Raw genomic sequence first — 15,488 nt, 5'->3', positions numbered from 1 at the left:
CAGCTATTGGGTCGGACAATATTTTTGTTTGGACCAACCACCTGTTTAAACAGCGCAGGTCTGTAGCATTAGCATCAGTCTAGGAGAACACTGCACTGGAAGTGTCGAGCAGTGCGCTGTTTTGTCTTTTTATAGTAATTTGGTTTAATTTGACTTATTTATTTGTTTGAATCGAATTATTGGCTCATAACATTGAAAAGCATCAGTTGCTCTGGATTCTAAAAATCTGTACTGAAAAAGAAATGATCCACCATACAGAGATGACAACCCAATTAATGTTGATCAAAGACAAACTAAAACAAAACATATACACCAGCTTGTAAGCTACATTGCACAGAATTACATCATTTATCTCCGGGCAATAGGTTTTATTCTAAAATATTCAGTAGACTGATGTGCTGGAGGATTATAACACTGATTTTATTTACTTAATCACAACAATGTAAATGCATTTTTGTGACCACTGTTGCGTGGGCATTGCTGAGCTCGTGTTGAATAATGCAGTATAGAGTGACCTACCATTTTCAAAAGTTCAGAAACTGCTATTTACGTAACTAGTAAATATAATAGTGCAGAATTACTCCTCATAAACTAGGCCCCGAAATGGTATATTCTAATTAAAATAAATCAAAGACGTTTTGATGGTTAGTCAAGCCAGCATTTATAAATAGGCTTAAATGTTGCAGTTTGTTTTAGGGAGATTCTACATTGTTTCAAACTGAACAAAAAAAATCCAAATGTCCCGCTTGATTATCAGATTGTCATTTCTCATTTATCACCATGATCCGTGTCAATTAAAAAGACCAGTAAATTGTGCACACTTGAGAGCTCTTAAATCATGCATGGATTTAAGTAATCAGGAGGAAGTCCGTTTTTCCACCGCTGCATTTTGCATAATTGTCCTTCATATAGTGCACATTTTGAGTAATTAACCTGGTTAATCGTGGTAGAGTCATTCTTTGTATGCGTTTATGTATGGTGACAAAAGGATGGGCTGGCTGTAAGAGCTGGCGTTTTCTGGAGTAAACTAGCCTGAAAATAACCATTGTAACCTGCCCTGGGGCTAATTACCCCTTTCCTATTCCCATCTATAGAGCACTTTAAGATCTTCAGGACAAGTCGGGTCAGTCCCCTCCTGGGCTACTACATGCCGAGATCTCATGCCTGTTTGTCCACCATCTAAGACAGGTAAGAGAGACGGGATTCTCTGGATAAAACGACATCCTGCCACAGCCAACCGTGAGGCAAAGCTTTTTCTCACACTGAAATACTTTGGGCTAGATTCCAGCACCATACTATAATACTAAATGTTTTCTTATCAGAAGTTAATTTCATTGAAGCAACATCTGCAAGTTACCAAATCCTGGGATCAGCATTTAATCCATCCACTTCTGAAGTTATTGTAATTACAAGGGCCCAGTAGAGTTTTAATGTATTTCTAATGTATAATGGTATAAATGGTGTCAATTAACCACACAGTAATATGTGTCTCTTTGTCATTTTAATAGAAACCCACAGGAGACCAGGTTAAACAGTGCATGTACATATACAATCCCTTTCTGCACAATGTTATCACTGACTTCGAAGAAGTGTGCAAAAAAACAATACAGCCATTATATAAATATAGAGCCCAGAGACACTTTGACAACATGTAACCATTGCACTGAATGGAATGGAGATGCTGAACATAGCGGTTGCACAATAATAAATCTACCCCATTATCTGCTTTAGCTCTGCCTTTGTTTCTAACATACATGCGTTTCACTATTATTGCCTTTTGTTATTCAAAATGTTCTTTTCATAATAGACTATGTATCTTTAAAATATGCCTTGATTTGTTCTCTATATCCTACCTTTTTTGTCGTCCTTGCTCAGAAACATCACAAATAGTAGTACTCTTTTTATGCTACAACATTCCAGTAAATACTTACTTTACAGGGGCCATTTTTGTCCCGTTAATGTTTTTCACTTGGCATTTTTGACTCATCACACAAGAGGAGGGCAAGTTTTAACCTCTGCTTTGCCCCGAAGACCACCTTGGGGTGCTAGTCCAGGACGGAGGAGGGGGTGGTTCGGGAGCAGCAGTTGGGCCGCCTGACATTTTGTAGCATTGACCTGAAAAAATTGCCCTGCCTCCGCTTCTTCTTCCTGCGTTGCGGCGAGTCCGAGATAGACTTCCTTATAGATGCCTGTGCGATAAGTTTCCTCTCCTGCTCTTTGATTTTGCACTGTAGGTGGCTCTGGATGGCAAAACCGAGCGATTCGAGGTCCACGGATGCACCGTACACCTCCCATGTCATGCCCTGTTCGTCCCAAACCACATCCTGGACGCCTTTGTCTGTTTGGTTGTCATCCTCATCATTTTTGTCACTGCTCTCCTCCTCGCTCGCCTCTTTGCTTGTTGATGCTTCAGACTTTCTTGGATCAGCAGATGCGGACGGAGCATTGACCTTTGCACTCTCTTGGGACGTCTCCGATTTAGAAATGGGCACTTCAGCAGTTGGCTCTTTTTGATTGCCCGCTTGCGGTTCTGCTACTTTGTGTTTGCTGTGCTCAATGTTTATTTGATAGACCGGCTGTGTGTTGCAGAGATTCACCGATCCGTCTTTGGGCTTGGCTCCGAGGTTGCCGTTTTCCTTGGGGCACACCTCTGCTTCAACCACTTGCATGTCCAAATCATCATGTCCTGTGCCCACCCCCGCGTCAACACTGGGCCTCTGTGCGAAAGGAAGCAGGCTGGGGCTCGTACATACGCCTCTAGTGCATGTGTGGGCCACAGCTTGCACCTCTATGTCGTGGCGCTGTTTGGCAGGAGCGGGTGGAGTTTCTGAGGTCATAGTGGAAGCTTCAGTGTAGCGCTTGCAGTCAGGCCCTGGTGTGGGTCCCTCCGTCGCAGCTGTTCGGTGGCTCGGCTCATCGGCCAGCTTGTTCTGTGTGGTGACGCTAAACACAGAGGAGGTGACTTGTGAGGCTGTAGTGGGTTCTTGGGAGGAAGTTTTAGCTGTGGTTTCGCTCATTGCTTGGTGTGGCATTTCCAGATTTTGCTTGGGCGGAGGTGAAATGGATCCTGTGTCGTCATGTTGTGCCAGATCTGTGCTACGTATAACTGTGTTACCATTATTACTGGATATGTTTTTTCCCAAGCTATTTTGAGTTTGAACTTCATCTGCAGCTTTTGCTGTACAGTCATTGTTTTGCTTGTCCACCCTTGACAACTCAGCCATGTTAGCGTTAGCATCCTTTCCATCACATGACAGGTCCGGCAGGTGTTGTTTTTCCCTCTCTACAGCCTCTCCCTGGCTCCCGATTGCTGGTTTGTCAGATACAACGGTGCTAACCGTTCCATCTGACTTTGGGGTATTAGCAGTATCCATAGACGGTGTATCCGGCTTGTGGTCCTTGGAGGACAGGATAGGCTCGGGACAGTGGGGTATGATGTTGGCTTCTTTTGCCCAGTTGGCGTTGGATTCCTTATTGCCCAGTGTGTCGACTGCAGCCAGCTGAGGAACCATCTGCACTGTCACTGTCCGTTTTGGATTGGTTCCCATGTTGGATTCAGTCTTTTAGAAAAGTTTATTATAATCCAGAAATGAAAACAAATGAACGCTGATACCTCAGATGCTGATCCGTCTCCTAATGGAAGAAAACAGACATAGTTACATAGTGGAAGAAATATTAAATATTAAATAAATCATTAGAATTTATGCATGTATGGAATCCGTAATAGCTTCTCTTATATCATTTCTTTCTCACACTCCTGGTAATTCAAAGGTGCATGCAACTTTTTATACATTTTTTGGGGGGATATTTGTATATATTTTATCTTGTAGTGACCCCCCCCCCCCCCCCCCCCCCCATAACTTTTATGTTAAATCAATCAATCATATCTCAGACTGACTGTGAAACCACACATCATAATGTACAAAGTATAGTATGGGCCAAGCAAAATAGACTCAGCCCAACAGCAGACTATAGCTTATTGCAGAGGTATCACCAAGTTTCCATTGCCAAAGCACCAGGGGCCAAACCGCCCCATTGTGGAAAGAAAAAAGCAAAGAAAAGCACCACTTTCCACAAATGCCAGTGTTGTAAATGTTGCCAGAACTGATGCTATTTCTGACATTTTTAGAATATTTTAACAAGTATTTAATCTGTGATTTTTAGAGTAATATGTTTCAAAATCATCTTTAGGGCCAGAGGTTCTTTGCTGGAGGGCTGAATTTGGCCCCCGGACCAGACGTTGCCTACACCTGGCCAATTGTGTCATATCCTCACATCTGCCCATTTGTCTTGCTATTTGTTTAAATTCAATGCTTGTCTCTGCATCAGCATCTAGGTCAGCTCTGCGAGCAAAATGACAGCGCACATCCAAAATATAACTTTAAAAAAAATGAATTGCAGTGATCCGAGGACTCAATCATTTATGTGGCTTACTACACACACAAGGAGGAAAGCAGAGAGAGAAACAGAGTGGAAGAGAGAAAGAGTGGCAGCAGCGCATGGGAAAATTATTGATGAGCTATTTTACTCAACATGATTTGCATTGTTGGTCTCCCTTCTCCCGAGCAGCTAGAGCACCCTATCATAATCCAATTGTCTCTTGAGCATTACAAAAAAAAAAGAAAAGAAAAAAGAAACTATCCACAATGGTTGGAATTGTTCAAATTCACTATTGCAGCATTGAATGAACGCAAAAGCCTTCTGGGTCATAGACAGATGTACCGCGTTCTGTGTGCCATCCCATCCCACTTCTATTCACGCCGCCGTCTGTTGTCAAAGTGCAAACATAGATGGAGGGAGTGGGAAACCTTTCCAACCCGTGATGAGACTCTGCCTTATCCTGCCTTATTCCCCATCGCATGCGTTCTCCTCACTCATCCTGCAGCGAACTAAGCTAATGACACTGTGTCTGCAGAATCGCTCCAAATCTATGACATGTACAGTACACTTCTATGGGAGGTTTGATGACCTTGCAGGCGATTTACGCAGGTGAAGCGAGCATGAAACAAGGTGAAAGGCAAAGGAGAATTACCTTTGAACGGGGATCCGAGAGGCGCCTCCACTCCTGTCTGTGTCTGTAAAAAACGAGGCTACAAAAACGGGGGAGGGGGGGACGAAGCCCCCGTGCTGCTGACAGCAAACCACGCCTTCTATCGCAATATGGGTCCGTGGTCGTATCGATTCCTCATTTCCACATCCCAAGCTCGTTTGAATGAGAATGTGTGAAAGAAACACGGAGAGAGGTGGAGACGGAGAGTGACCACGGCGCGCTATGAGTCACCACTGCCCCGAACGTGTCCTTTTTACGCACGGTGAAGAGCGCAGATAAATTAATTGAAGAATGTTGGTCATGGGTGCATTGAGACAGGGGAAAAGAAGAGGTTTTATCTAGTGTGTAGTGCTGAACGGATATGCAGAGGAAAAGCCACACGAGGGTCACCAATGGTGCATCTCATTGATTACTTGTAAATCCAGGCAGCCTTTAGGATTGTTTCCTGTGGCGGTCAAGAGGCGACATCATTTGTTTCGGACTGCACCTTCGTTTGTGTCATCAGGATACGACTTAAGGGAAGATGAGGAGTGTACTCTTTGGGATGGGTTGACTTTTTGTGGGATGTATGATGAAAGCCACAACACAGATATTGTTATTGGCTCATCTTTCTATTCTTTCAATGTAACCTATGTTATTTATTTCATCGATCAAAGGTATAGGTGACAATTTTCCTAAGTGAGAAAAAGGTATGGTGCATGTAACTAATGCAAAGCTTCTAAAACGTATTACTGGCTAATTAACCTATTGCATGTTTAATATATTTTCTTTATTTTTTGTTCTAATTTTGTTTACATGTATGAACATTTAAACAGCTGTTTATATGCATGCATACTATACTCATAACCCTCCATTATTAAATGTATATCTCACTTTATATCTTAAAGCTTATATAAATGGATGATTACATATCAATGTTCTGATTACCAATCTGAGATACAGAGCGACAATATGCTTTTGTTGAGTGTGCATCACAATACAGAGGGCTCGACTACTATATTATGCACAAAGTTTTATAATTTGTCATTATAGGAAACTGCAATAGTGTACCCTTACTTTAAAATTGCAATTCAATTCTATATTAATAGTTACAGCTTTGAAAATTCACAATTTTTTCACTACATATTACTGTTTGAAAGATTTAGTGTAGTTACACTACTTTGAGTTACTTTTGAGTTACTTTTGGCAAAACATAAACTGAAAATGGTACTAATGCCACAGAGCAAAAGTGCAGTCAAAGATTTCCTTTTCCTTCGCATTCCCCATTCTCTCGTGTTTTGTTTTAACAACGTTCACACACAACCCAACCGCAGATCTAATACACTAATGTTGGTGCTGCATTTATTTGGGAGGAGTTTGGTATCTTTTGTTCGTACCTCAATACAAACCATTCAAATGCACTTGTAACTTGAGTTACTTAAATTGTAATGACTAATATATTACCATATTTTGTTCAAGTAATATGTCAGGTTCCTTAGTTACTGAAAAAAAAAAGAGTATATTTTTGTAACTCGTTACTCTTGTTATACGTTACCTCCAACACTATATATATATATATATATATATATATATCATCTCATTTTTTTTATTTTTTTTTTAACAAATGTGTGATCACATTTAAATTTAAAACAAAGCATTATTTTGAAAATCTGTGTGTGTGGTTGAGCAGTGCGTGAAATCCCAGTGCTTACATTATGTTGCTGTGGTCCCCTGCAGGACCAGATCATGGTCAAACTAAATATTCTTTCATAATGACCAAATTCAGAAACAACTACAACGTCCAGTTGTTGACTTCACGAAACAACTATCAACAAATACAGTTAAAGACAATCTTGATTCACTTCATTGCATCTTTGGAAAGAAGAAATTATATTTTCTTCTTGATTTCTCCTTCTCGATTTTACTAACTCAAATGGGCCCCAACAAAGCACAGTGCTATGAAGTGGTGGACTGCAACAATGGTACAGTATATGTACGTCAGTTCAGGGCAAGTCATAACGTAAAGGTGGCCATGCCAAAAAGAGACTGAAAACATGTACAATAGGTGAATTTTCCGGCCAGGTGATTCTGACCATATTATAGAATGGATTCTTCAATAGCTCATGATGTGTCTTATATTCAAGCTTTTTTCATTCCACATTACATGTTGCACTCAGTGATGTGCAAGGGTTTGTCACTAAGTCTGCGAAGCAAAAATACTAACTCTAAACAGTAATCCCGGATTTAGGTGGCTCGCTGGAAAGTTCAGTAATGGGACAAGGATTAATCAATTTTGCCCTAGATAGGAATTACATGTGCATTTTGCTATGTACATTTTTGGAGCTTTTAATTTGTAAATGCTCGTGCCTCTCAGGAAAAGGTTGTAGGTTCAATTCTTGATCCGCAATGACAGTTTTTCTGAATTACTTTACCCTCTTCCTCCATCCAAAGACATGCATGTGTAATATCTCTTCTAAAACCAAAAGTTCCTGTTGCATGAAAGATGAAGGTTACACCATAACTGTCAATCAAAGCATTCCATTACATTCCTTTCACCAGGCCATCAACTGACTGAACATTTTTCTCAATAACATCCCTCTTTTATCAAAAGATTGAACACAGTTTATTGTTTGGACACAGTGAAAGCCATGCTATTCTCTCTGTTTCAGAACACTTTTCAGTCTTTTTGACATGTTTGCCATTCACACTTCACAGCACTGCACCAAACGTAAACAATTGCTGCTTCAAGTGAAAACGCGTAGTTTGATCAGTGTTTTGCTGTGGTGTGCGCTATATGCACAGATTTTGAGCCTCATTACCAATGTGCACTTTTGAGCTACTGAGTTGTGAGATTGGGTTGTAATCAATGGTCGAGGAAAGAAAGAGCTTCTCTTAGGTCCTCATGACGGGAAGCTGACATTGTTGTAATACCAGGGACGACTCCAAAAGACACTTGGTAAACAGCATTCCTATGTAGCCTAGGACCTCCCTTGCACTGTTTAAAATCCTGGCTCTCAATTAGTTTCTTTCTTTTTTTTTTCTTCTTAAAATTGCTATGACCCATGGACTAGGTATCATCTTTTTAACTGAGTGGAGTTGGATGGATGGGTGGAGGGGCCGATGGCGCAGACTGGTTGCCTCGATTGCTTCCGTCAGTCTACCCCAGGGCAGCTGTGGTTACAATAGTAGCTTACCACCAACTATGGAGTGAATGAATAAGGTAATGTAATGTATTTGAGTGTCCAAAAAAGCATTATATTAAACCAATGCATCATCATCATCATCAAATAGCTTATAGACTGAATCGGGACTAGAGTCCCTCTAAAACCACTCTAATTACACATGATCGACCTCTGTCTAACAACCCTGGGGGACTGATTAGAGAGGAGGTCTAGTAGACCCGGAGTAAATTACTGCAGACAGCGGCCCCACTGAAAAGCAATCCAGTAACAACAAATTTGAATGTAGCCCCATGAAAATATGCTGTGAAAACTACCGTAATATTTCCTCTCAATGTAGAGAAAATATATAAAAAATATACACTATTTAGATTTTGTAGATTTTGACGCCATCTTGCGGTTAACTCTGAAATCTTCGGCTACAGGCCTGAGGATGGCGCTCTAGTTTTGGGAAACGTTCACGGTTTTCCGTCATTGTGCGTAACCCAAAACAAAAAAGCTTTTCCAATCATAAATTGAAACGCTTCCTAATTGTGAGTGGTTTGTTCGCAAATATATATAAATACAGATACCAAATCCGGCAATTTGTGTGTGTTTTGAATATTTCTCAGTTTGCAGTGTTTGCTGTTTCTGCTCGCATCTAAACGCAGCACTCGCACTGTTGTCAAGTGAAAACGTTGCTACCAGCTGGTGGGGACGGAAGCGGCTAACATACGAGCTACATCGAGTAAGCACAACTCAGCATTATTATTTGCATCTTTTAGGCCAAAGGATAAGAAAAAACAAATATTCATTACATCCTTTGACACGCAATGTTTTTGTGTCACGCAATGTTTCACAGTGTCCCCCAAATGAGCTGCTAGTTAACGTTAACTGTTAGCTAAAGGGATACAAAGGCAACCTGTTGTCTCTTTTGTTTCGAGTTTTACTGTGACTTGATATTGTTATAAAGTAGGAAGTCAGCAACTCATAGCATTCACCAAATTGCTTTTTTCGGTATGTTAAATCTATCAAATGAAGTAGATTATCCGAATCTATTATTATGTGTGTGTCTGTTTTAAGTCAGCCGATGTGTTTATTACATGTCAAATGTCACGTTTATCCAAGCCTTTTTGAGAGTTAAATATTAACATATTTGTAGTTGTAGACAAAACTAAATTATTGTAATTACAGTAGAAGGGTGCTGAGAATATCGTTACCTATTTGTAACAATGGCCAGCGCGGCACATGATCTGCCCAAATGACACGCAGAGACAACCATTCATTCATTGTCAGGATTATATTAGAGTAGTGTTCTCCAAAACAACGTGGAAATGCAATATCCAAGCATTTTTTAATACACGTCATGTATGTTTCCTGTGGTAGAAAATGCTGACTTGCATCCTGCAGTATGTCTACACGTCCTTTTTGAGATACTGGCTGAAGTGGCTCCTCAGACAGGCTACTGGAAAATGTGAACTCCAGAGAATATGCTCCGGACACAAACCTGGAGCCACAAGAACATCAAAAGCCGGTGTGTGTCATAACCAGTTCCCTATGGTATGATTTTTCAACCAACATTAAAAAATGTATTGTTATATATTGCAGAGTATTCCCTACAGTCCTCAAAGAACAAGGTATGATGGATTATATGTAATGACAGAATACACAGTAAAATTGCTGTTTGTAGTGAATCATTCTTCTTTCTTATTTACAATACATTAAGAATTTGTTTTATAGGTCGTGAGAAATGCTTTGACCGCCAACAGAGAGAGTTTACCACAATGTGTGGATCACATAATGCAGGAGAAGAACATTGTGTCCCAGAAAGATCCCTTGTAAGTTTTGTTTCTACCTGAATCCAAAATAAGGGTTTTGCCTATTTACCAAAATACTGTGTTTTTTTTTTCCAGGTTCAAAGACAGCCTGTACACATGCTTGTTGCAAATAACTGGATACAACCAACTTTATATAGCTGTGGAGGATTTGAGAAAAGAGGTTTTCAGCTCCGATAACCCAGAACATGAGGCCATGCTGCTTAAGGTAATGGCATTTGGAACATTTTATATGGTGCATTTTTAGAGTGCTTTTCAATTACTACTGTGCTTTCAGCTATGGGACATGCTCATGCCGACAGTCAAACTGGATTCTAGGGTAACCAAGCAGTGGGGAGACATCGGTTTCCAGGGAGATGACCCCAAGACTGACTTCAGAGGAATGGGTTTACTCGGACTTATCAACCTTGTGTGAGTGGTACTGATATTTACCGTTTGAACTTTGAATACAACACTTTTCCTCAAAAGTAAAACGAGATACACAGATTCATATTTCTCACATAGTAAGATTATCATGCTCTACTTTTGACCAGAATTGTTGTTTAAGAAGGAATAAAAGGATGGGTGAAACATTGTGAACTTCTTCTTCTAGGCCCGAATTGTACCTTACCTTCTAACATGTGGTTAATTCTGGCTCTCCTCTTGACAGCTTTTTTAGTGAAAACTACACTGAGGAAGCTCGCCAGGTGTTATCACATGCAAACCATCCTAAACTTGGGTATGACATGCAGTACTGCTACAGTTGATGTGAAAACTAAGCCATGACTCCTATGTTTATCTGTACATTAGATACTCCTATGCCATTGTGGGAATTAACCTGACAGAGATGGCCTATAGCCTTCTGAAGAGTGGCGCTTTGAAGCCTCATTTTTACAACACTGTCGTGGGCTCACCTGAAGTGCAGCATTTCCATCAGCTCTATTGTAAGTACTGTATCATCTGCACTTTTTTTTTTTTTTTCTTTTTTAAAGCAAATCATTAATCTGTCTTTATCTGTCCTCTAGGTTACTTGGCGTATGAATTTGATAAATTCTGGCTTGCAGAGAAACCAGAAAGCATCATGTTGTTCAATGAATACAGAGAAAAATTTCACACCAGAGTCCAACTCCATTTGAAAGATCCCACTGTGTGCCTAACATTAAGAGTGGAAAATTAGCCTATCCTGCCTTTGACCCAGAACAATGGAGAGAGACTGATGCTGCCACATACTAGTATATATAAACTAGTGTAATTGTCACTCTCATTGTGTGTTGTGATGAATCACAAGTTTTACAAGTTGACTATTCCAAAATGTCCTGGGACAGACATGCTCATTGAAGACGACTGAAGGGAAGTTTGTTGTTTGCATCATTTTGTGAGTGAACAGCTGATAAGTTGAAAACACTTTATTTATTTTGTGTGCGTGTCAACTAAAGAATATAATTGGACAGAAAGTGTTGCATGATTTTGCTATTGGCAAAATTGAGGAAACCATTAACATCACATGTAATCAAATATTCTGACATTTTGGTTCTGTAATGAAATACTCACATTTGGACTTGTAATATACTGTATTAGTTAGAAATATAATATTATGCCCTTTGTATTTCCTGTATTTTACAGAATACCTCTGTAATGAGTAACACATCAAAGGCAATAAACCCACAGTTTTATGGCGTGTTCAATAGTGTGGATGTGATTGCATAACAGCAGATCCATTCAGACAGCAAAGGTTATAAAACAAGGCATTTAATGGGTCTAATACAGACGCTATTTAGTGCTTTAGGTGCGCTGTCTTGGGCTGCCTTAAACCTGCTGCCCTGATGTCTATATTGTTCTCATGTATAGTCATAAATACTCTGTTAGTTTTTAGTCTCTAAGTAATAAATCATAAATTCCTTTTTCAAACAAAGGACTTGTGCTGCCACAGGACATGAATACTGCTCATACAAGGTGTTAAGATTGAGGTTTCTTAACTTCAGAGGTGTTTCAGTCACTATAAAACTGACTCTAACTAGGGGTCTCCATCCTTTTCTTGGTGACCATCATGAGCCGCTTGATTTGTTCAAATGACACAAACATAACAACGTTCCACGAGCCCAGCCTCAGAAACGAAGGAACAAACCTGTAAACAAAAATATCGGGAGATTTTAGTGAGTAAGACAACACAGTAAAACGGTGTGACCTCTGTTTACCCTTTGTAGAAAGCTGAGGGCCCCTCTTTGGTCATCATAACCCAGGAACAGTTAATGGCGCTTTTATACTGTCCAGGTGGAGAGTTCATGTATCTGGTTTTGACAACATCCACAGGGGAAGCGATAACTGTGGTAACAAAACCAGCTCCAAATGCTGAGACGAAATGGCATGGCAGATTATCTGGAAAAGCATAGTGGAAGAAGAAAGAAATGAGCAATGTCCTTTGTCAGCATGTTGTGTAATACGGCAATATAAAATGAAGAGATAGAAGTTGTGTTAACATTGTTTTTGGCCATGTTTGGTGGTATCAGCTGGAAGAGGTGCAAAGGCATGTGCAAACCCACCTGACATGAGCTTGTGTCTGAGGATTGCTTCTTTGATCAGGTCATAGGTCACCAGCTCTGTGCAGTTAACCAGAGCATTCCTAGTGATGTTTGGAAGCGTACCTAAAATGAACATTCTCAATTATTACAAAACTCATCCTTCCAGAATGCAATCTATTTCCCCCGGCAGCACCTTTCCAGAGTCCTTTGAGGCCCTCGTTCTGGAAGATGTGCCTGTAAGCCTGCATGGTGCCACTGTAGCGCCGAGCCACTCCGTCCAAATTCATCTGGGCCTGGAAGCGCACCTTCACCACGTCTGTCGGCTGAGCAAAGGAAACCGCCATGGCTCCTGTAGTGCAGCCTGCCAAGATCCGCACCAAAACCCCTGGATCTGAACATAGGAGATGGAATTTTAAGCTCGTCGGGTCACCCTCAAGTCCAAGTTTGAGTCGTTGATTTGCAAGTTCAAGTGACAAGTTCTGATTGCGCAGGTTGGCACTATCCAGAGCATTTAGCTGCCTTTGAACTTGAAACCATTTTTAAGCTTAATTCTTAAAGTCTCAAGTTCTCCGTTTTCAGTAGAGACAATTTGAGGGTTGAAACAATTCTTGCAAGTTTAGTGCAGCTATCTGGAAAAACATGACATCAGCCGTTGAGGTTGGAGCAAGCATTTTGAATTCTTGAGAAAGTAAGGAGCTGACTATGCAAATATAAATGACACAAAAACACAACTATGCTTTTCATAATAGAATTCAGGCTCTTTAATAAAGGGAAAAAGGGAAATATGTAAGTTAGCAACACTTACTTTCTTTCCCCCCTGTGTAGAAATCCCTGACGTTGTCGTAGAGGCCTATCCTGACAGAGGCAAAGCACAGCTGCCTCTGTAGTCCTGCCACCAGTCCGTTGTAGAGCGAGCGCGGCCCCTCTGTCCGCACCATGGTGGCGATGGTCCCAAACACCCCTCTGTACCTGATGTTCTGCACTGAGGTCTTCTCTCCCTGGATCTGATGGGGAAAGAACACTGCATTTTTCTTTGGCTTGTGGACACGCTTTTGTGAGCTGTGGCAGAGCACAACAATACAATGTGTGCTCATGTGTGTGTGTGTTTGTTTGTTTGTTTGTTTGTTTGTGTGGCACCTGTAGTCGGACTTTGGCTGTGTCCAGGGGAAAAGTGATAATATCAGCAATACAGGCAGCTGCCCCAGCACTAGCCATCTTCACCCCCAGAGGAGGAGGGACGTCTGAAGGCTTGAGCCCAACCATGTCTCCTGGAGCTGAAGGTAAACATATGTATGTGTTTACAGAGGTGCAGTGGTTGAAAGGCAAGCAGTGAACAAGTATTATATAATTCCAGCTATTATAATATATTGTCATATCTTCTACTGCCATTATTACTTGTTTTGAACCTTGCTGCAATATAACTTTGTTAAGGGTGCCGCCTGCAACACACATCATGGGCACTTTGCCAACCTCAGCCTCATGAGTTTGACTCCCCGCTCTGGCAGTTTACAGAATCTCTCCACTCATTTCCCAATCCCCATTCTGTTTTATGTCAAAAGAAGTCTTTCATGGAAAAAGTCTTTTGAGTCACACATTTACCCGCTAGGCCAAAGTAATACTGTATAAAGTAACTTTACTCCTCCACAATGTAAATTGAATGATGCAATATATAGTATATACCAGACATTTATGAGTCAATGAAAGTAAACAAGATATTGCACTTACTTTGTTAGTTACTTAGGATTCTGTTTATTGGTCCAGATCATAATCCAGTGCCAAGAGGAAGCGATGGGTGTTCAATTCTGTATTTATATATTTACAGGCTGTCTTCTTTATGACATGTACCAAGAGGCGTTACTGTGTACTCCGGTACTCGGGGCCAAAGCAAAGTCCACTCACTGTCAGAAAGTCAATGTTCAATTTGCTTCACAGAGCACACACTACTGAGAAAACAACTGCTTTCACATTTAATGCATTTAAAATAACATTTTCTCTTCATAGTTGGACATTTTTACAATTTTGTTTTCAATATTTATTTCAGGCATTTCTTGAAATAAGTGGGGAAAAAGTACTATTATTTTAGAATAACATTTTCCAGTAAAACACAACTACTCAACAAACTTTAATAAACACAAAAAAACAGTGCGTACACTATTCTGGGTAACTCTAATAGAAATTACACTGACTCAATCTAATACTGCAAATTCATACAGGCAATATGGGGAAGTGAAGGACACAACAACAAATAATCATTGACAATGATATTTAAACTACCATTATTGATACTAGTATGAACCTTCTGATACGAGCTAGTACCTGCTATATACCACTGCATACAGTATATTGGGTAGATGTAAAGTGTGTGCTGATTTGTGGCACCATTGCTCTGTGGATGCTGCAGTACTCCAATCTAAAGGTCTTCATCGAACAACAGCCATAATAAAGCATTATCATTCATACAGTTCATGGAGGCTTGGCCTCTCAGCCAATCACAAAGCTGCTTCAAACAGAGCAGAGTAAGCAGTTTTCTGTCTGCTCATCTTTCCACATTCTTTTTCTGATTATCGAACACTGGTGTTCTTCCCTGTATGTCCATTAGACAGGACATTTGCAGACAAAGTTTTTGAAGCAGGATCACATTATGTTCATTTGGTCAGGGAAAATTACAAAAGCAGCCGCTGTGACGTCAGGCACTGTCCGGAGTTCACTGTGGCAGATAAGATCACACCATGTTTGACCTCAGCTGCTTTTTGCTCCTTACCTCTCAGGCTCTGCCTAGTAATATACAGTTAGGGCTTGTAACCCTGCTACTCTGCACTACATATCAAGGAACACCAAATAATTATGAAGCATGTCAATATGACTAGTAAGTCATTTCTATCTCCAACTTTATACATACCTGTGTCTGAACTAAGGTAAATGTGTTAGATTCAGACACTATTCCCCCATTTTATTACACGACAATACA

General features: G+C 40.5%; 3 protein-coding genes across 3 annotated transcripts; 1 reads left to right on the top strand and 2 right to left on the bottom strand.

Moving 5' to 3' along the window:
- Window positions 1–746: 746 nt before the first annotated feature.
- Window positions 747–5,297, bottom strand: gprin3b (GPRIN family member 3b). The gene is made up of 2 exons (XM_079553848.1): window positions 5,033–5,297; window positions 747–3,633 (listed from the first exon to the last, which is right to left on the bottom strand). Exon 2 carries the CDS (start codon window positions 3,546–3,548, stop codon window positions 2,046–2,048), a length of 1,503 nt encoding a protein of 500 aa, XP_079409974.1. The 5' UTR covers window positions 3,549–3,633; window positions 5,033–5,297; the 3' UTR covers window positions 747–2,045.
- A 3,522-nt stretch (window positions 5,298–8,819) lies between these two features.
- On the top strand, window positions 8,820–11,458 carry elmod2 (ELMO/CED-12 domain containing 2). The gene is made up of 9 exons (XM_079553872.1): window positions 8,820–8,935; window positions 9,574–9,721; window positions 9,796–9,824; window positions 9,928–10,025; window positions 10,101–10,230; window positions 10,300–10,433; window positions 10,672–10,740; window positions 10,812–10,945; window positions 11,027–11,458. The coding sequence occupies exons 2-9, from the start codon at window positions 9,577–9,579 to the stop codon at window positions 11,176–11,178; spliced, it is 891 nt and encodes a 296-aa protein (XP_079409998.1). The 5' UTR covers window positions 8,820–8,935; window positions 9,574–9,576; the 3' UTR covers window positions 11,179–11,458.
- A 212-nt stretch (window positions 11,459–11,670) lies between these two features.
- On the bottom strand, window positions 11,671–14,294 carry ucp1 (uncoupling protein 1). The gene is made up of 7 exons (XM_079553871.1): window positions 14,246–14,294; window positions 13,658–13,794; window positions 13,326–13,524; window positions 12,714–12,911; window positions 12,542–12,643; window positions 12,197–12,377; window positions 11,671–12,126 (listed from the first exon to the last, which is right to left on the bottom strand). Exons 2-7 carry the CDS (start codon window positions 13,781–13,783, stop codon window positions 12,012–12,014), a joined length of 921 nt encoding a protein of 306 aa, XP_079409997.1. The 5' UTR covers window positions 13,784–13,794; window positions 14,246–14,294; the 3' UTR covers window positions 11,671–12,011.
- Between the last annotated feature and the right edge of the window lie 1,194 nt (window positions 14,295–15,488).

Source organism: Gobius niger (assembly GCF_951799975.1).
Source record: "Gobius niger genome assembly, chromosome: 3".
Classification (NCBI taxonomy): domain Eukaryota; kingdom Metazoa; phylum Chordata; class Actinopteri; order Gobiiformes; family Gobiidae; genus Gobius; species Gobius niger.
This window is presented reverse-complemented; position numbering and strand designations above follow the sequence as displayed.

What these genes read in the sequence shown, in the direction of transcription:
- gprin3b (XM_079553848.1), bottom strand. Translation starts at nt 3,548, where the DNA reads ATGGGAACCAATCCAAAACGGACAGTGACAGTGCAGATGGTTCCTCAG.
- elmod2 (XM_079553872.1), top strand. Translation starts at nt 9,577, where the DNA reads ATGCTGACTTGCATCCTGCAGTATGTCTACACGTCCTTTTTGAGATAC. An exon ending in CACAAGAACATCAAAAGCCG is followed by an intron (nt 9,722 to 9,795) that starts GTGTGTGTCATA and finishes TATATATTGCAG; the next exon opens with AGTATTCCCTACAGTCCTCA. An exon ending in TACAGTCCTCAAAGAACAAG is followed by an intron (nt 9,825 to 9,927) that starts GTATGATGGATT and finishes TTTGTTTTATAG; the next exon opens with GTCGTGAGAAATGCTTTGAC.
- ucp1 (XM_079553871.1), bottom strand. Translation starts at nt 13,783, where the DNA reads ATGGTTGGGCTCAAGCCTTCAGACGTCCCTCCTCCTCTGGGGGTGAAG. An exon ending in CAGCCAAAGTCCGACTACAG is followed by an intron (nt 13,525 to 13,657) that starts GTGCCACACAAA and finishes TTTCCCCATCAG; the next exon opens with ATCCAGGGAGAGAAGACCTC. An exon ending in CTACACAGGGGGGAAAGAAA is followed by an intron (nt 12,912 to 13,325) that starts GTAAGTGTTGCT and finishes TCCTATGTTCAG; the next exon opens with ATCCAGGGGTTTTGGTGCGG.